This window comes from Podarcis tiliguerta (genome assembly GCF_965153285.1).
Source record: "Podarcis tiliguerta genome assembly, chromosome: 11".
In the NCBI taxonomy this organism is placed as follows: domain Eukaryota; kingdom Metazoa; phylum Chordata; class Lepidosauria; order Squamata; family Lacertidae; genus Podarcis; species Podarcis tiliguerta.
The window spans coordinates 2,827,122-2,847,731 of NC_139544.1; the positions used below are offsets into that span (position 1 = coordinate 2,827,122).

Consider the following 20,610-nt stretch of genomic DNA (forward strand, 5'->3'; position numbering starts at 1 on the left):
AGGTTGTTTATGCTGGGAGGGTGAAAGTCATTGATGTTCGGATGTTGAAGGCTGTTTATGCTATTGCCACCAAAGTCAGAATGCTGGAAAATTGTGGGATGGAGAAAGAGTAAAGATGGCTGGTGCTCATTGGACTGGTAAGGAGGAAGGCAGAGATGTCAACAAGAGGTGGAGCAGAGCTAACAGACAGAGCCAACTAATTCTATATTTGCCCCGTCCTCTCCGTGACAAGTTCTACAGAGGAGCAAGAAGCTGTCAGGCAGCACCACCCCCTAGGCTGGGTGTAAGTAAGAAAGAAGGCAGATTGGGGCTGGCTGAGAGCAGACAGCAATTGGTAGGGCAGTGCCCCACTTGCTCTAGCAGACAAGCCCCCACTGGCTGTGAGGTGCAGAGAGAAAAATAGAGACATGTGTGCTATCTCAGGAATAGCTGAGAGTAATGAGGCTGCAAAGAAATCCATGGGAGAAGGAAAGAAAAAAGAGGAATAATAGAAGTGGAGCTGCAGCTCTCTGGGGTGGTAGAAGGAAAGGAGAATGTGATGAGCTACAAAAGGGAAAATGAGGCTGTTGAGAGACCTGGAGGTAAAGGGAAAGTGAAAGAGGGAGAAGCTCAGAGAGGGTTACAGTCATGTATGGCGGTGCAGAGAGAAAGCGAGAAGCGAGTGGACTGGGCTGGGCTGTGATACAACAGAGCACAGGATGAAGTAGAGGGGGGAAAGGAAGGAAGCAAGATGAACAGAATTTATTTTTTAAAAAAAATGTGTGTTTTGGAGTGAAGAGAGAAAAAGCAAAGGGTACCAGTATAGAATGGATTAAAAAGAGCACAGTGATAAAATTGAAAAAAGAAAAAGAAAAAAACTTTTGTAGTTAACATAGCCATGCTATTCTTGGGTGAGAAAAAGGTTCCTAGTAAACAGTAGAGTGATTTACGCTGTGCATCCCTGCTATAAATTAATCCAGTTCATCATATGTTCTGGGCCATCTAATAAGGTCACTATAAAATTGACAAATGATGGCCCTTGGCAGTGTTCCTAATTGAGGTTTAATCAATTTACACTAGTGCCAAAGCCTTTCAAATATCCTCCTTTTTGTTTGGAACGGCAGTGAGTGTTCCAAGTGGGAGTGGAAGGCACCATCTGCCTGCAGTGAGCTGGAGCCCCCCCCCCCCCCCCAGTTCATGTTTTGTTTATGCCACATCATTTTGAGGGCAAAAGATTGGGAAGGAGAGGGGGCAATTTTCTCATAAAAATGTTTCTGCGAAGCAGCCAGGATAATTAGTCCTGCTCCAGTGTGATGCATCACTGCTACTATAATAAAACACACACACACACAGATTAAAAATGTCAAAATGTTTAGCTCAACATATTCAGCAGTATTTTACTATGTTGTGAACTACCCTGTGATCTTTGGATAAAGGGCAGTATACAAATATCATCATCATCATCATCATTACAGTTGACATTGATCCAAAGGAGTGTATATACAAGCACACTCAACTTGTTTTTAGAGGTGTTTAAAAAGAAAGACAAGAAACTGCCCCACAGAACTCCCCAGCTGTTCTGTCAACTCTGAGGAATCTCCTAGGATTGGCACAAGAGATCACTGGGACATGAGTACATTTACCTTTTAGCAATGGCTTGGAGCCAAAGGTATTTTAAAATTGGCAGACTACATTATTTGATTTTTGACCCTTAGAGCTTTACATAAGACGCTTTGATATTTACTTACTTGCATATTTTCTAAGATGTATTATATGCTGATATTGAGTTACTGATATCAAATGAATGGACCTTGGTTTATAGAAGGATAAAAAATGGTTATAGAAGTGAAAGATTATAGAAGGGAAGGAGGGAGGGTTGGAGAGAGAGAGAGAGAGAAAGAGAGAGAGAGAAGTGAATCCCATATTGAAGCTTGGTGATAGCAGTGGGCCCCAGGTCTGAAGAAGTTGGGCTGCTTGTCCCATCAGCTACTAAAATGAAGTTGTAATTCATTATGGAGGGCACCATTTTGATTAGGGCCATTTCAGAAGTGATATTGTCCTGCTCATTTTTGAAATTAGTTAGAAAACGGGCATATTTTATGTGGATCACAGGTACAGAATTTTCCAAAACACATGTCCAATATCTGCATTTGACTCTCCCATTATTGCTGAGAAATACATATTTCTTTGCTTTGCTAAAGTATGGGAAACATGTCGCACAGGTTTCTTCTTCCATATGCTAACTAGAAAATCTGTGTATATTTTACAAGTCGTTATTTTCCACCACTGAAAGTTGCATCTATTTTTGTTTCATGTTGGTATGACCACATCTGCCTGACTTTAGTCAGCTCTGCCTGCTTACAATCTGTCCAGGGAAGGGCACAGCCTGTCACCTTCGTCTTCCTTACTCAGAGGCCACAACCGGACCATGAAGCCCTATCATGTCACTTGAAGCAGTTACGTCTCCCGTCAAAGAACTCTGGGAACTGTAGTTTGCTAAGGGTGCTGAAAGTTGTTAGAAGACCCCCTTTTCCCTCACAGAGCTACAACCCCCAGGTTTGCCTGGGAAGAGGGACTAATGTTGAACCACTTGGGGAATGGTAGCTCTGCGAGGGGAATAGGGGGTCTCCTAACAACTCTCATCACCCAAAACAAACTACTGTACAACTTGCAGGGTCTTTTGGGGGAGCCATGGCTATTACAGTCATATAATAGTGCTTTAAATGTATGATGCAAATGTGGCCTCAGTTATTCCCTTGTGCAGCTCAGCAGGAAGGAGGATGGGGAGAAAACTAGAAAACGTTGGCTCTGCCAATCTTTGCCCACTGAGAAACTACCTAATTTGCACCTCTCAGACCAATATGTGACTGAAATCCAGGTATCCTTCAAAATTTGTACTTTTCTGCATTTTGCAATGTGGTTCTTCAAGCATATCAGGTGTACAGAAATGCATCTGTGAGAAAAGTCTGCATTGAAATGCATAATATTAGAGGAAATTAGTCAAAACTGCCTACAACAATGTGCTTATTAGGGGAAATTCACACTAAATTGCACTCTATTTTTCTTGAGGGTCTTTTAAAAAATCACAAAATGCTGCAAAAATATGGAGATATGAATTTAAAATTAGAAAAAATGAGAAACGGAGAGAAACCAAAACTGACAGATCTGTCCATCCCAAATTCTTAAGTTTCAGAAAATAATTGTTTACAATGTTTGAGGCATCCTTGGAATAAAAATTGTTGCTAGAAGAATTCGCAAACAAGAGGAGGAGGAGGAGGAGGCTGGGGAGGGGGCTTCTTCTGATAATCACCCGAGGCATCCCTTTTCCAGAGAAAAGAAAGAATTTCCCTAATCATAAATTCATGCTTGAGATTCTAAGGAAACTCTGACTGCAAGAGAACTTGCTATCCAGAGAGAACTAACTGAAGAAACCCCACCACTCATAGCAGAAGGGAAAAGAGAATAGGAGCTAGAAACGGGTAACTGAACAGAAAATGGAAAGCACCAAACATTCCCTCTATGGTTATAGGAAGACATTGTTCTGGACAATCAAGGGGAACGGGCAATCCTTCCACAGTCATTATGGAAGTCTTTAGCAGGACTTACCCCATAAGAGGGCAAAGGATAGAATTTGGAGAGGTGTCTGTATAAACATGTGCACATTTATGTTGGGAGGGTTTGAGCCCCATCCAGGCCCTGCCTGCACCATCCAACACAGGCTCTCCATATTTCCCAGGTTTCACCGGGAGTCTATCCAAGCCAGCCAGTGCCTCTTTAGACCATTACCTGGGCTGAATTCCTTGCTTTCATTTACAAAACAACAAGCTTTTGTCCCTGGTGGAAGCCAGGAGACAAAACGTGTGTTCTTCCCATGGGCTTCATGAGAAGCAAACCCTTTCTCATTTTTCAGTACTTGTAAGCAATAAGTAACACAAAAGCTACAATTGACATTTATGGCAACACATCTTTCCATCCAAGAGAGAGTGGAAGCAGAGAAAGAAAGAATGAGGGCTGCCAGCCAGTTGCCTGTGAGAAGCTGAGCCTGTGCCATTTAGCCCGTGAAGGCAGAGGTAACAGAGAAGTGGGCAGGTGATAGCGTGCCAAGCATGCATGTGGCAACGGAGTGTGGTGTAGTGGTTAGAGTGTTGGACCAGGATCTGGGAGACCAGGGTTCGAATCCTCACATGACGCTCACTGGCTGACCTTGGGCCAGTCACTGCCTCTCAGCCTAGCCTACTTCACAGGGATTAAATAAGGAGGGAACCATGTACATCACCTTGAGTTCCTTGGGTGAAAAGGTGGGATATAAATACAATAATATATTTGTTTTAATGTGGGAAGCAAGCAACAAGCCTGTAATTTCTGTGGTCACCACTTTAAAAATAACTACTAAGGGACAAGAGGATAAGGCCTGAGTCCACATTTAGAGCACAAATTGTGTGTGTGAGAGAGATTGGAATCATTTCAAGATCCCCCTTTCGGGGGAACATTTTGATGCTGGCATGCCCCATCCCATATATATTCACAAGTATATTTATGGTTTCTTTTTCCAAGTCTTAGTGTCCTGCTCCTCTTGTCTAACGTTTGGGATGCGTTGGGCGGGTTGTTGTTGTTGCTGTTGTTTTCTCCCACATTTGTGGCAGTAAATAAGAACTTGGTGGTACAGAAAGGGAGTGTGCAAATAAAAATGTTTTTGATACAGGCTTGATATGACTTTCTTTTTATAATATTCCTGAAATATTAAGCTGGGGGAGCCTGCAAGTGTGAGAGGGAGAATGTTTCCAAGAACATAACAAAAATTATCCAAAGTAGCATTTGCTGTTTCAGAATGGTGTTTTCCTTATTGGACATAATATTTGGGATTAGAATCTGTTTCATCTGCTGCATATACTAGGAAGTGCAATGTTGGCCACTTAAATGAGGTGCAAATAAATTCCAGAAGGGGATCTGTGTTACATCTCTTGTAGCAAAAATGAAACAGACCTGTGGCAACTTTAAGGATGCAATCCTAACCCAATTTATCCGAGAGTAACCAGCAATGAATTCAATAGGACTTACTTCTGAAAAGACATGAATTGTGCTATAAAAGATTTATTACGCTAAAGGTTTTGGTGGACACCAATCTACTTCATCAAATGCATGAAATATTATTCTCAATCTGTAGGGTGTGAGAGTGTGGGTGAGCTACAACAGCACTACTGCAATTAGTAACAGAACAAGGTGAAAGCAGTAAGGAAACAATACAACGTTCCCATTGGATTGGAAATCAACATGTTTTGCTTGGGTAGTGGAATAATTTCCTTAGTTTTCATGAGGATCTGAGTAATTTTTTTACATGGTTAAGGTGCATGCTACTGTTAAGTGGGTTTCATTCTTCAGATGCTTGACCATAACAAATCCAGAAGCTACTTCTCCATTTTTATTTTGTAAAAGCACTTCTGTCCAGATCAAGAGTAGAAAGAGGCAAAACAAAAAAACCAAAATGCTCCCTCCTATCACCTCCTCTTCCCCCAACAGATATTATGCTATTCAGTATACAGTGGAACCTCTACTTACAACCATAATCCGTTCCGCAGGTCCAGTCCTAACTAGAAACATACATAAGGAGAGACGCACTTTTCCATTGAAAAGTGAATTGATCCATTCTAGACAATGAAAAACACCATGTTAAAACAGCAATTTAACACGGATTTTACTGTCTAATGAGACCATAGATCCATAAAATGAAGGCAATAATCAATGTACTGTACTATAAAATAAATAAGACAGTACTGTAAATGAAAAAAAAAAATAACATTTATGTTTTTTCTTAGGGGCACTGATGATACAGTAGTCATTGTTTGGAGGGGGGGCTTTTATCCATTTATGCAGTCACACAATCAACCAGTAGCTGAAGTGGGTGCCACACAGTCAGAAAAACAAGTGCTCCGCAGCTGGCAAACTGAGCTCCGGCAAACCAGAGGCCTCTCCCCGGCCGCGGAAGCCCCAGTGCTGCCCCGCAGCCGGCCGGCTGGGCAAGCTCTGGGCTGCCAGCAAAGCCTCTGTTCGTACCTAGAGGAAAGTTCATAAGTCGAAGCACCTACTGAAGGTTGTAACTGGAATCGTACGTAAGTAGAGCCGTACATAAATCGAGCTTCCACTGTACTCTGAGAAGCAACTTGAGCTCTGAGGTTCCCACTGAAATCAAATAGGCACATGCAATCCTTATGTTCCATTGCCTACCCAAAACCTATTTGTTTTGCCAAGCATTTTTAGAGAATTTGCTTCAGTGCTGGTCATTTGTTCTGCATTTTGAAAATTTAATATTTAAAAGATTTAAAAGTTTTAAAGCTTTAATGATTTTGATGCTTGTTAAGAGTTGGAGTTTACAAATATCCGTTAAAATGAAATAAAAAAAACCCTACAAACATAACTTACTGCTTTTCAAAAAATTAAGACTGCTTAAAAAGCAGCTCACAGGCAAAGAGCTAAACTAGTTTAACTGGGAGGACAGGCTATAACTGTTCTGTGCCTTGCGTGTCGAGGTCCCCAATCCACCCCCCAAATAACTCACAACGGACACGTAATTTTTGTTTAAGATTTTTGGCATGATTTTGGCCACAACTTTATTCAAATACAAACTGTGAGTGGTTGTTTAGGCATTGGTTAAGACTATCTGTCCCCCCGCCTGGGGACAGAACTGACTTCCGGGCACCACCGAAAGACAGTGCGGGGGAAAGCAAGTCGGGGAGGCATTGGAGCTGAGTCACAGACCCTCAACTCTCACCCGCCTGCTCCCCGAAGGCTTGCCGGCCCTAGTCCCATTCCAGGGATTGGACGAAAAGATGGCAAGCCCCAGGATTCCTTTAACAGAATTCCCTTTCCGCAGCAACCATGGAGGGGCAGGCACAGCCTATCCTGACCCCTCCTCCAACGGAATTCCCTTTCCACAGCAACCATGGAGGGGCAGGCACAGCCTATCCTGACCCCTCCTCCACCAGATTTATAACCAATGCCTAACCACAACCTTACAAGTTGTGACGATTTGCTACGCAGTAGGCCAAAACCACCCAGCCAGCCAATTTGCCAGGTGGAAAAATTCCTACCAGGCCCCTGCTCAAAGGCAGACGACCCCCATGACAGGGATAGCAAGGTCAACGCAACAACCCCTTACTCTAGGGCGGGTGGGCGGGTGATCCGTTGCACGCAGCAAAAGAGAAAGTACAAGGCTGTGTGCAGAGTATTTAAACCTTTTTACCCCTCCCACCAAAATTGCAACATAACTTTTACCCCAGCAACCCAGTGAACCAATCACTGCCCCAGGCCATCTTTAGAGACCTTGCCTGGTAACAGAGGGGTGGCTCAGTAGACCCCACCGCAACACGTGCTCTCCCTGAAGGAGAACACGCTTTCTCAGCATATTCTGAAAGAAAAGCCGTTTCTGCCCCAAAATGTGTCTGTGATGGCTCTGCAAGCTTCTGTGTGTTCCTTTTTGGGTGCCTCTACACAGGCAATTCCTTCTTGTAAGTAGTGGCTGGTGCCCAGTGGGGCTGGCTGGGAAGAAGGCAGGAAGACCAACAGTAGGTGGAGCAAGAGCCCCTGACAAGCAAAACAGACTCCTCCTAGTTTTGTATCCATTCTCCTCCCTGGAGTTCTGCAAGAGCTACAGTTAGACTAAGGAAGAGGCAACTAACAAGCAGTGCCACCTACTGGCTTGCTATCTGTTTGTTTGTTTGTTTGTTTGTTTGTACATACTCCGCCCATCTGGCTGGGTTTCTCCTGCCACCCTGGGCAGCTCCCAACAGAATTAAAAGCACAATAGAACATCAGATATTAAAAACATTAAAAACACTATCCATAAGTCTTTTCTGTCATGTTTCAAGCTTAATCTTCATTTTTTAAAATAAAAGTTGTGTTTAAGTACATGTTTAAATGCTATTTAAAAACAACAACACCATATTTAAATATGCATTTTGTATAATTTTGGAGCCTCACTCTTGCATCACAATAGTCAGAGGAGTATGAAATCCAAGTGATGATAAAACGTTCTGATATGCACGATAGTCCAGGAGGTGCAGATCAGATGTGTTTTAATTGCAATTGACAGAATCAAATTAAGCATCCTTACTACCCAAGGAGCAGCAAAAAGGTGGTACAGTCAGTTTTTAGGTCCTCAAAACCAGCTTCGCCCTGTAGTTAGCCTTGACTGCAGCCGTGGTAAAGGCATCCCTGCCATGGAAAAACATTACAAAATGCATCTGTAGCTTTGCTATAATGTTTGAACAGAGCAGGAGAGGAACACTTTGCTTGCCAGTAAAACCATCTTATTGTGAACTGCACTGGCTCAAGAGTTGCTGCTTGCCTTGCGGTACTTTTCATGTCTTTTCACAAATTGCTGTGATTCTACCTTTAAGCTTTGCTTTGTGTTTTTTTTAAATGAAAGGCAGTACAGTATAGGAATATTTTAAATAAATCAATAAGTCATGAGAAATGAAAAGTGAACCATCATGAGACTAGCGCTAGCCCCTTCCATTTCTCCACAGGTGGGGGTCCTCTGGCCTGCCAAGCTTCAGAGCCTGTTTTGGGCAAAACCATGCTCATCCTTGCCAGGCCTGATGTGAGATATAAGTCAGCAAGCAAGGGGTGGGTGAGTCAAAAGCACCAGGGAAACAACTGCAATGATTGCCCTCAACAAGAAATGTTTATCCTGTTGTATTTACAGCCCGTGAGTGTTTTCCTTAAAACTACTGATATGTTCACATGAGAATAAGTGTTAATGGATGACCCAAAATGAAGATCCCGAATGTCCCTGTTTAGAAACCTGAATTTGAGCTCATCAAATCCTGTTGCTGGTGTCTCTTAAACATCAGCAGAGAATCCTGTAGCAAAGCTCATCTGTAGCTTAATCTCTGTTGCTATAAATTCCATTTATAAAACTAATGCAACTAATTGCCTCTGGTTCACTGACTTTTCTCCTGGTGCAGTCCCACTCTTAGCTCCTCCAGAAAAAGATACACCAGTCTTTTGGACGGGGGTTCAGAAGCATGCCATTTATCACAAATGACCTAGCAGTTGGGGCCAGTAATATTAGTTCTAGTTAAGAAAGAGAATGTGTGATAAAATGATACAAATAAATACTTCCAAGCACCAGAGTAAAGCCATGGAGCCAATACAGCATTAATTCAAAATGGATCCCTAAGAGAACTCAAGTCAGTGTATAAGCTGAAATGAGCTCTTAGCTACTCAACTGTATCCTAAGGGTAAGTAGCAAATTAAAATTCATTATTCATTTTAATTGAGGATGATTATCAGTATTTTAGGAGACATACTTCAAAGTTATGTTATTCCCTGTGCATAAGAAGTGGATGCTAAGAAAGCAGGGCTCTCTCAAGAGAGAAGAGGAACAAATGAAAGAAAGAAGGTGCTTCGGAGACACACTGAGCACGCTGGGCTCTGAACAGTTTATTCTTGGGCCAGGCAGGAAAGACCTATAATAAAAAGACACGAGGGCCGTACGCTGAATCACATTATGGGGCCAGAGACGTGTCTGACCTTTAAGCCACATTAAGGATCTCGTTCCAATACTGTTAGTAGCATAGGAAACGGGGGGGGGCAGGGCACAGGGGGTGTAGGGCATCACGGGGCTTGCTGGGCGGCTGAACAACTTTGGGAAATCTCTTTTAAAAAGCTCCGCCCCAGACACCAGCAGGGGGTGCTGTTAGTCTTCCACCAACATTCCTATTGGTCAATTGACCGACTGACACCAATATGTGATAAAGAAGTCAAGGATGTGCTGCAGTTTTAAGCAGATTCCATTCTTTCTGCTGAGTAGTGAAGCTTCAAAGGAAACTGGCTTTTTGTGGGGAGAGCCGCAAATTGTGAAATTTTCAGACTTTCAGAAGTCTCAAATCTAGGAAAGGTTTGAACTTTTTCTTTCATTCATTTTTAAGCATCTTTTTGTTTCCTGGGTACTTTTATTCTGATCGTCTATTTATAAAAACGATCCCACCAAGATTGCAGGATATCAAAGTGAAAGGTTGTGAAGGGTCAGCTCTGCAGGGGAAAGAGGGGAGCCTCCAAAGCACGCCAGTGCGGGTAGATAAATAGGCACCACTGTGGCAGGAAGGTAAACGGCATTTCCGTGTGCTCTGGCACTCGTCACAGTGTCCTGTTGTGCCAGATGCAGTTTAGTCCTGATGGCCACATGATCCAGAAAACTGTCTGTGGACAAACGCCGGCTCCTTTGGCCCGAAAAATGAGATGAGCGCCGCACCCCATAGTCACCTTCAAGTGGACTTAACCATCCAGGGGTCCTTTACCTTTTTACCTAATCAGTGCTCACCCCCACCCATTTTCTGCCCTTTCTTAGTAGATTTCACTGTAAGACATTAGGAGCTCTAACTTCAATTCCCTTCTTGTTTCAGATTTTTGCACATTCAAATTTTAAACAGAAAATGCCATCTCCTAAAACAGACTGAATTAAATTGTTCTAAGTAAATAATTAATAAGAGTCAGGAAATGAAGCAAAAAGGTCAAAGTCAAAAAAGGATCTTAGGTATTCATTTCCAAGTGTATTTATTTACTTTATCCAGAAAGCGCTTTACTGCTTTTGAGCTTGTGCTCCTAAATTTAGTGTACAGCTTCCTATAAAACAAGGAAATGTTAAACTCTCATTTAAAAATACCACAAAACTATGCAAGGAACATAGGGAAGAAATGGCATAGACTTCCTTTGAAATAACAAGTCCCATCTATAGGCCTCATTTGTTTGGCATCCTGCTTCTGGCACAAGGCATCTCTGAGGAGAAGGCGCTGTTCCTATGAACAGTCTGAGCAGCACAGGACCCCAGGTCAGTCTAGGCAGGCTGCTAGTAGGGGCAGAGAGAGGGAAGAGGGAGAGAGGCGGCTTAATCCTTTCCCCTCTGGTCATTTTCAGATGGAGAGAATTTTTAAGGCAATAATCAGTCTGGGGTCTAATAAGCCAGAAGTTGCTTAACTCTTTTCTCTCTGGTCCTTTTCCAACTCATAAACACTCCCCCACAATGTTTCCTCATCTTGATCCCCCACTTTTTCACCTCCTAGTATGTAAAAACACAGTTTGGAATGATTATGAGCTGAAAAATAACCAGCAGAGAGAAAGGGGTTTTGTAGCCTCTGTCCATTCACTCTTCTTCTGACCAATCTTAAAACCTGGGTAAAATAATGGGTAACCTGGGTAAAATAATTATTTTACCTCTGAGGTAAAATAATGATCTCAATGTAAATGTTGTTTGAGCCTGTATCTGTGTGATCATGCCCATTCCCCAACTCTGAATTGGGCTCCAAAATCCATGGTTTTAGGCAAATGATATTTAACACTCACAGAGAAAAGCAAATCAGTTTATTTCTTGGGCTTGTAGGAGGCAACCTATCTTTGGCAAAAAGCCTTCACACTTTCCAAGAGAGTTATAGAGATGAAGTTGAGAAGTATGAGCAGCTGGTACTTCACAAAGCCAATAAGAATTAAGAAACAGAAATAAAATATGGGCTGTAGCATGAAGTGTAAATCCAGTATATAATAAATTGATGCTTTCTTACTAAAGTAAATAACTATCATTTTTAACAGCATCTTAAGATCGAACTGATAATGCTCCTTTTCTGTACATGTCCATGTTGTTGATATTTTATTTAAGCCTTCAGTGAAACTCACATCTTAGCTATAAGTAACCTTTGAAGATACTCTTCTGTGGAAAAGTCTGCTGTAGTCTAAAAATAAGGGACTATGGTGTCAGGAAGAGAATCTACTGAAATCAGAAATAGAAAAGGTCAGTTGCTATTTTGAAAGCTGTGTACTATATAACTCCAGTTTTGACATGAGCACTCTGCGCCACACACTGTCATTTTCCTGCATCACTGCATTATACAATCCCTATGGAACTCAAAGCGGGTGGAGGGTCACTTTTCAATCATCTAGGAGTCACTTCCATGGCACAGATTGTAACACTGGGAGACTGTATACCACGTCTACCTGCAATTCAAATAGCAAGCCAGCAACCTAAGTCTGAAGCATGTTGAGCTGAGAACAATTGAATAGCTTCCATTTATACCTGGTGTGGTCATGATATGGAGAACTGTCAATATGTACTTCCACATCATGTGTGAACTGACCATGCCGTCACTGACTTAGGACATATCCACACAATGCAGAAGCACTTGTTGACTCTGTACATTAGTGCAGCGACTAAAATAAGGCATCACTCTAGCCCATTTTAAGCATTGCCTGTATAGCATATAGATAGGCCAGACTTATGAGTAGATAAAGTAAAGGGTAAAGGGACCTCTGACCATTAGGTCCAGTCACGAATGACTCTGGGGTTGCGGCACTCATCTTGCTTTATTGGCCGAGGGAGCCGGCGTACAGCTTCCAGGTAATGTGGCCAGCATGACTAAGCCACTGGCAAACCAAAGCAGTGCACAGAAATGCTGTTTACCTTCCTGCCAGAGCAGTACCTATTTATCTACTTGCACTTTAACGTGCTTTCGAACTGCTAGGTTGGCAGGAGCAGGGACCGAGCAACAGGAGCTCACCCCGTCATGGGGATTCAAGCAGCCGACCTTCTGATCGGCAAGCCCTAGGCTTTGTGGGTTAGACCACAGCGCCACCCACGCCCCTTATGAGTAGATACAGGTATACTATAAATCCTTGGCACTTTATATTTCATGGGTATGATTTTGGATAAAAATTGAAATGCAAGAATTGGTCCTGGGCTAAGCTATGAAAAATGTGAACCCAGGTCACTTTTTACTGAATGCCACAAAGGAGAGTCATAGATTGTTTCTCTTCTGAGTTTAATGTAAAATCCCTTTCTTCCCCAAATGGCAACATAGGCTGGATCTACACTGACCTATTTAATGTTATTAGAACCATATTAGATATATTGTTCTAAAATGTCACTTGTAAAATAAAGCATTTATTACCTTTGTTTTTTTCACCAAAATGCTGTCTCCCTACTGCTGGTTGCACTGCACCACCCTCTTGTGTCACATTTTAATAACACATTATGAATGTTTAAAGTAAGACGTTATGTGTCCATATATGTTATCCAAAGCATTCCTTAACCCTTCCTGAACATTAAAAACCTTAAGTGTAGATTCATCCATAATTTCTGATATTAGCACTGTGACCCATGAGATGAAATTAATGCAAAATGAAACAACTAGTGTACGAGAGCAATAGAATAAAATTTGAGAGGATTGTGGTGGGAGGGGGAGAGAAATAAGGACACAGACATACTGGTTAAGTTTGATCACACATGAAAAATGCAGGAAACTGGAGATGCCTGACGTTTCTTTGATGAAGAGATAGGTGTTCCCGTACTTAACCAGGATGAGCTTGCCCCACCAAACCCCATATTTTGGGCTCACTGGGGCGCTATCAAGAGGTAGCGGACTGGATGATCTTTAAGATCCCTCCCCACACTCCTTGTCCACTTTGCCTCTGCAGCACTGGAAGAGGTGTTTCCTTTTTCCTTTCTCAGCATTTCCATTTCTCCTCACTAGCTCTGTTTGGGAAAGGGTTACTCTTCTCCAAGAAGGAAAGGGAAAATAATAATTTGATAGTGAAGACTCATCCAAATGATCTGAAGAAAATAATTTGAGTGTTACCTGCTGTAGTTCTACATAAAGAAAGTAATTCTAACCAGTGAACAAGAAGTTTTGTGGCGCGTATGCTCCATGGCCAACATAACGTGGGGATTCTGAATAGCAGGAAATATGGATCATGGAGACTTTATTGGTTGAGGCACCAGGCCTCTTGATGTGATAGAAAGTTGCATTCATTCTGAAGTGTCTGGGTAAAAACAGATCTCTGCTCCTCTTACCCGCCCACCCACTTTAACTGGCATGTGTTCTGTTGTTGGCTAGTCTATGAAAAAGCTCACATTAACTTGGACTCTTCATCTCTAGCTTTTTTGTGGCTTTTTCAAAAGACCTTTCAGCCCACTGTCTTCCATTCGAAGACTAATCCCTTTCTCTCTTTCATCAATGCCAACTAAGCAAGCAAGCAGCCTCCGATGCTTATGTAACTCTAATCAGCCCACAGAATGAGCTGTCAGACTCGGGTCCCCTGAGTCCAAGCACAGCCTTTCTTTGATACATTCCAGCTCCGCTGGCCTGCGGCACAAGAATCTCAAGGCTGCCTTTGCACCTGGCTTGTTTTCAGATGCCAGCACACACAGCCTTGCTGGCAGCGGCTGCTTCTGCTGCCCACCCTAAGGCTTTGCACACCTAGAGGGAGGTTTGCCATCATCCTGAGGAACAAGGGGCACATGCACAGAAAGCGATGATGTGGAGCGGCAGAGGGCTTTAACTTCAAAAGCAGCTGAACCAACTTATTTCAAGATAACTAACATTTATGAGACAAAATGGTTTAAGAGGAGCAGTGCTTCAAAGGTTTAAATATTAGCTATGCTGATCAATAATAGTGCAAGGTGGTTGTTAAGTGGTTTTGGCTACTTTGTGGAGGTTGCTTGGAATTCTCCGCATGATTTCTGTTATTGCTTGGAAAGCTGTTTATATGCAGTGGCTCAATGGCCAGGATTTTGGTGGTTTGATTGGAATTTCAACATCTTGCCCCGTTACCAAAAAAATTTTTAATTTAAAAAATACTATCAATGCAGATCCATTTGAGGTTGGCTGCATGTGTAGCAAGGAGTGCACATGCGCACTGTGAATGTGAACCTAGGCCTACATTGCTGCCATAGGGAAATCTATTCTTTTACCAGAAGCTTGTGAAGTGACTGGGATCACTTCGCAGGGTGCATTGGGTGAAACTAGAATGGTTCTTGGTCTCACAGTGACCACAGATCCTAAAATATGTATCTATATCTTACAGTCTTTATGGGACAGAAACCTGCCTATACAGGGGGCTGGGCCTTGGCAGCCCAGGTGTCCTCACTGGCACTGAGTGCCTCTTGCCTGCCATCTACATGGGTTGCCTGGCACAGTGATCCCTGCTCTGGGGACCTCCCAGCTGGATTTCTGTACTGTCTTGCATGGCGTATTCTCATTAAAAGAGAGCCCGTGTTGCGGTCGGGGCCAGCCAAGCCACCCCTCTATTGCCAGGCGGGTTGGGATGGTTGGTCTCTGGCAGGGATTGGTAGTTTGAGTTGCTGGGGTAATTTTGATGTTGCTAATTTGGGGGAGGGAACAGAGGTTTTTTAAGCAGTGCACACAGCGTTCAGCTTTCTCTTTCGCTGCGTGCACCGGATCACCCGCCCTCCCTCCATTATTTTAGGTCTTGTGAGTTGACCTTGCTATGCCTATCATGGGGTCGTCTGCCATTGGGGCAGGGGTCTGGTAGGAATTTTGTCCATTTGGCTGATTGGCTGGTGCCATTTGGTTTTTACCTACTGCGTAGCAAATCGTCACAACTTGTAAGGTTGCGGTTAGGCATTGGTTAAAAATTGGTTGGAGGAGGGGTAAGGATTGGCTGTGCCTGCCCCTCCAATGCTGCTGCTGCAAGGGAATTCCGTTAAAGGAATTCAGGGGCTTGCCATGCTTTCATCAAAATCCTTGGAATCGAGTTTGGCCCGCGTAAGCCCCTGGGAGCATGCGGGGAGAAGGTGAGGGCCTGTGGGACAGCTCCAGTTTCTCCCCAATATTGTTTCCCCTTACTGACTTTCGCTGGAATCCAGAAATCAGTTCTGTCCCCAGGCAGGGGGACAGATAGTCCTAACCAATCCCTAAGCAACCACTCACATCCATGTATGTTAATAAAGTTGTGGCCAAAATTATGCCAAAAACCTTAATCAAAAATTCTATGTGATGTGTGTGGTTTTTTTTGGGGGGGGGTATCTTGGGGACCTTGACATGCAAGTGGTGTTGTCCCTGAAGATGACTTGAAGTAGAACTTGGCTTACAAAATTCTGACTGGTTTAGCCAAGTAGATTTGGATTACACAATTTATTGGACGAACTGCATTGTCTGCCTGTTCACCTCAAAGCCAAATCCAGGAGCTGGCACCTACCACTGAATTCATAAATGGCTTGGGACCCAAATGCCTAATGGAACATCTCTTCCCATAACAGTCTGCCCATGTCTTAAAAGTCTTCATTTGAGGTTCTTCTCTGAGTGCCTCCTTTAGTGGAAATACGTTATACAAGCTGATCTTTGGTGCCATAATTAAAATCTTTTCAGTGCTAAGCCAAGTTACCCTTTATTTGTCATGGAATTTTTAATGTTAATTCTGCTTCATTGTGCCTTATAGTTTTTGCTGCTTCTCCATACACATCTTGTACTTGGTATTAATAATTTTTATTTATTTCTCTTTTATACTGCTATGCATATTTGGATCATGAATATTTTAAATAAATGGATTAATTAAATAATGCATATGTCCAGATCCATGAGCTGAGCTGCTTCTCTGCTCAAAATGGCACTCGTTTTGCCATTTTGAGCAGAGAAGCAGCTCAGCTCAGCTCATATTGAGTGTCCTTGTTGTGCCTTACTTCAGCAGTTGTGCAATATGGTAGAATATAGCTATTGTACTATATTGCAGAATGTCTCATTCCCTGTTTTCCAGGGCTCCTGCAGACAACCTATATATTGAGCATTCATCCTGTTTTGCTTGTAGAAGTTAGAGTATATCAATTTTTTATTGAGCATTCATTCTTATTGATTTGCAAGGAGCAAGCTTCCTGAATTTATCCTGATTTCCTTTTGGGGTGTTTATAAGCCATTCATTCATTCCACCCTTTTCAAAAATGCACTTCCACATTACTTTCCTGACCACAAAAGAGTCTGTTACTTTTTTAAAGTGGATTTGTTGCATGGTGGGGATAAAGCAGTTCCGTCCACTTTAATTGCACAAGTGTACATTCCCCAATATGGGCTTGAATCTCTTCCACTTCAGTTTTGCAGCACTTGCATTCCACATGTACTTACTGTTAGTTGCTGTTTTGCCATCACCTTATGGCCACAGGAGTGATGTTCAAGCAACATGCACAACCAAAGATTTGTGTTTGTTGTTGGCTGATTATCGGGTTATGTTATTTGACCCTTGCGAAGACAAATTAATAGACAAATTAATAGAAAGTGCAAGTAATAAATTGCTGCTTCTACATGGCAGTGGAGTACAGTACCACTAAAAAAAAGTGCCCGGTGTGTTGTAGCAATGGGGAAAGTGTTCTTGAGACTATTGTTCAGCTGCCAGCTCATCGTATGGTCACTGCAATAAAGGATTGGCTGTCATTATCCTCATCTTTACTATTATCCTAGTATTACTAGATAACATTATTATTTAATTCTGTCCTGCCTTCTTAGCAAAAGAAAACATGATTAGAGCAATGTAAAACAAAGTACCTATATTTAAAATAATAATGATTGTGAAGCAGAGTTTCTTCCTTTTTCTTCCTCTTTCTTAGACCGAATTGCACAGAATATCATTAAGTCCCATTTGGAGACATGTCAGTACACAATAGAGGAACTACACCAGCTGGCCTGGCAAACCCACACATATGAAGAAGTCAAAGAATACCAGAGCAAGGTACCAAAAACACAACTCACTGTATTAGGCTTCTATATTCTTGTCAGATGGGCAGCATATAAATTATTAATGTTGTTATTACTCATTCCTAATCACTGTTGTTCTGTGCATTATTTCTGCCAATTAATTGCTGGATAACACACTTGAGGACAGCACTTTTGAAAAATGACATTTTAAAACAGGAGCAACGTCTTAGGAAGGAATTCAGTGGAGCACTATGGCAAACACCAACACAAACATCCAATAAACAAATAAAACAACAGACCCTCCAAGTGTCCATATTTTCCAGGGACAGCCCCAGGTTTACAGGAGTCTTCCCGGTTTCTGATTTGATACTGGAATGTCCCACTTTTCCTTAGGACATCCCTATGTTCACTAGAGAAATGTTGGAGCGTATGGCGTTTATGTGACACCCCCTTCCCCAAGCCAATGAGATGCAACCTTTAGAAGACATCAGAAGGCGGCCCTGGATAGGGAAGTTTTTTAATGATAATCTTTTATTATGTTTTTATATAAGTTGGAGGCTGCCCAGAGTGGTTGGGGAAACCCAGTATGATGGGTGGGGTATAAATAATAAATTATTGTTGTTGAATAGGACATCCCTTACCCAGTAGCAGCAGGGTCCCTTTTCCTTTTAGAATAAAGTTTTAGCAGCCAGCTGGAAGGCTGGCTCAATGGATGCCAAGGGGCGAGTGAGGACTCCAGAGCACCCACAAGCACTGCATAAGGAACCCAGTCATAAACAGGAACTGGAGCAAAAAGATGCTCCGTGTGTTAGAACAAGCCTTGTTCATGCAGGTTACATCAGTCACTCTTGGGGCTTTGCTCCTTGTCCTCTTCAGCTCTTGTGAGGGAACATGGTCTAAAAGACATGGGAACTGAGTCCCATTGGTGGATTCGTGTTGTTCCCTAAAATTAGCATTCCCACATGTGTCAGGGCCTTTTTATGAGATGTTGGTGTGGATCCTCCTCCACTCAGATAATAAAACATACAGGAGTTTGATGGACTCAGATGTCCCTCGATCTGCCAGTGGAAGCTCAGGGGCTCACTGGACAGAAAAGTCTGAATAATCCTAATGGGAAGGAAAAAGCACATTCTCCAGAAACCAGGTGAGACATGCACATCTCTACCTTAGAGGAGGGGTGGGAAACTGGATCCAACATATAGACTGCTTTGACAGGTGTGTGCGGCCGTTTACATTGGGCATTTTCATCTGCTCCCAGTTGTTCCTTGGCAAGTGATGCTGTCAGTGCCAATGAGCAGAACAGCACTGACATCACGCTGCTTTGGGCAGGGAGTGGTTGCACTATGGAGTTCCTGACTGAGAAGTCCATCGTGGAGCGAATCCCATTGGGATTTACTTGCCAGCCCCCATCAGGTAACTGGCACTCACAGCATGTCTGGCTTGCTAAGTAACAATCAGGAGCGCTCTTTAAGGGTTCCAATTGTTCCTTTGCAGCCACATCTTTTTACCTGCCCCACACCTGATGTTACATATGACAACAGGTGTGGGGCAGGTGGGTGTGATTTGGGGAAAATTAGGACCCATGCCAGGTATAATCTGTCTCATGGACTGGAAGTTTTCCACTGCTGCATCAGGGTCTAATGATTAGATAAAACCTACTTCTGGACCTGTGAGCTGTGCATCTACTCGTGGAGCGACTCGACTTGCATTACTAGAAACTATGCTTTGTAATGATTCTGGATCAATTACCATAGAGTTCAAGGAACATGCAGGAACTGATAAATTTATTATATTTGCCCCATCCTCAGACGAGGTCAATTCAGCAGTGAGTACACCCTGAAATTTACACCCTGGACTTACATGAATGTTTTTGTGTTTAACACCACAAAACAGTCCTATTAAATAGAGTTATTTTTTCTTGCTATTTTAATTTATGCACTTAGTAATTATCATAGTAGGTTAAAGCATCTGCACAATGGGCGGTATTCAACTAAGTTTTTCTGAGAAGATCTATTAAAATTAATAAACCTAACTTAAGTCATGTCATACATTTCAGTGGGTCTACCTGAAGTAAAGCTTAGTTGAATACCACTTATTGCTTCAGTAACAATGGGATCTGCCCCTATCACATGAGTAATTGTCATCAATATATTATTGATCATGTGGCTGAACAGCATACATTCATTTCACGTCTGAAGGATCAACTTGCTATATGATTACCTTCTGCTCTCCTTTTGCACGCACGTTTCTTCCGGAAGTCAAGAGAAGCATTATGGCAGCAGTGCGCAATCCAGATCACACATGCCATTCAGTACGTGGTGGAATTTGCCAAGCGGATAACAGGCTTCATGGAGCTCTGTCAAAATGATCAAATTCTACTTCTCAAATCAGGTGAGTAAACAGAGATGGTGTCAGTGTTTCCATTAGCCTTCATGACCAAGGGCCCTCCAGGTGTTTTAAACAGCAACAGCTGGCTGGGGCTCATGGGAGTTGAGCTCAACTTCTGGAGGGGATCAGGTTGGGGACGACAACAGTTAATTTACTAACAGCAGTATTTGAGGAACAGAATTACCAAAGCTTACAGAAACATTGATAACTCAGCTTCAGGATTCAAACAGGGTATCAGATGGGACATCATGCTATGTCACTGAAAAAGCTAGAGTGTTAAACAATGCCTAAAATTTGACTATGACCTACATGTGCAGAGGATATCCCGTTGTGCCCCCTTACACCTGAGCAGAAGTGAGAGTTTTAAAATGCTCGTACCCTTTGAACTCAGTGGGACTTACTTCTGAAAAGACATAGATAGGGTTGCCCTGCAAATAATGTTGAGCTGGATAAAGGACAAAAAAGACTGATAAAATCAACTTCACTACAGAACTGCATTATCATCATTTCAGCCAAGCAGCTATCTTCTAATGCTGTTTTTTTCTTCCAATGCCTATCAAAAATAAATAAATAAATAAATAAATAAATGCAACAAAAGTGTTTAGAGAACACAATATTTTACATATATTTTGTTGGTTTAAAATTATATTCAATTGTAGTTGTTTTTCTCTTAATGAGATGGGGGAGGGGTGGGATTTTTGGAGCAAAGCATGCTGGACTGTTTTTTACTTTTGCAGGACAACCTCAACTTCAAAAGTAGGCAAAGCAAGGGCTT

The 20,610-nt window shown here is 42.4% G+C and overlaps 1 protein-coding gene across 1 annotated transcript in view; it reads left to right on the top strand.

Moving 5' to 3' along the window:
- RORB (RAR related orphan receptor B) overlaps window positions 1–20,610 on the top strand; it is a 144,216-nt gene that overhangs the window by 115,064 nt on the left and 8,542 nt on the right. The window contains exons 5-6 of the mRNA XM_083403466.1: window positions 17,360–17,481; window positions 19,706–19,838. Coding sequence (XP_083259592.1) covers window positions 17,360–17,481; window positions 19,706–19,838 — 255 coding nt within the window. The remainder of the gene's footprint in view (window positions 1–17,359; window positions 17,482–19,705; window positions 19,839–20,610) is intronic.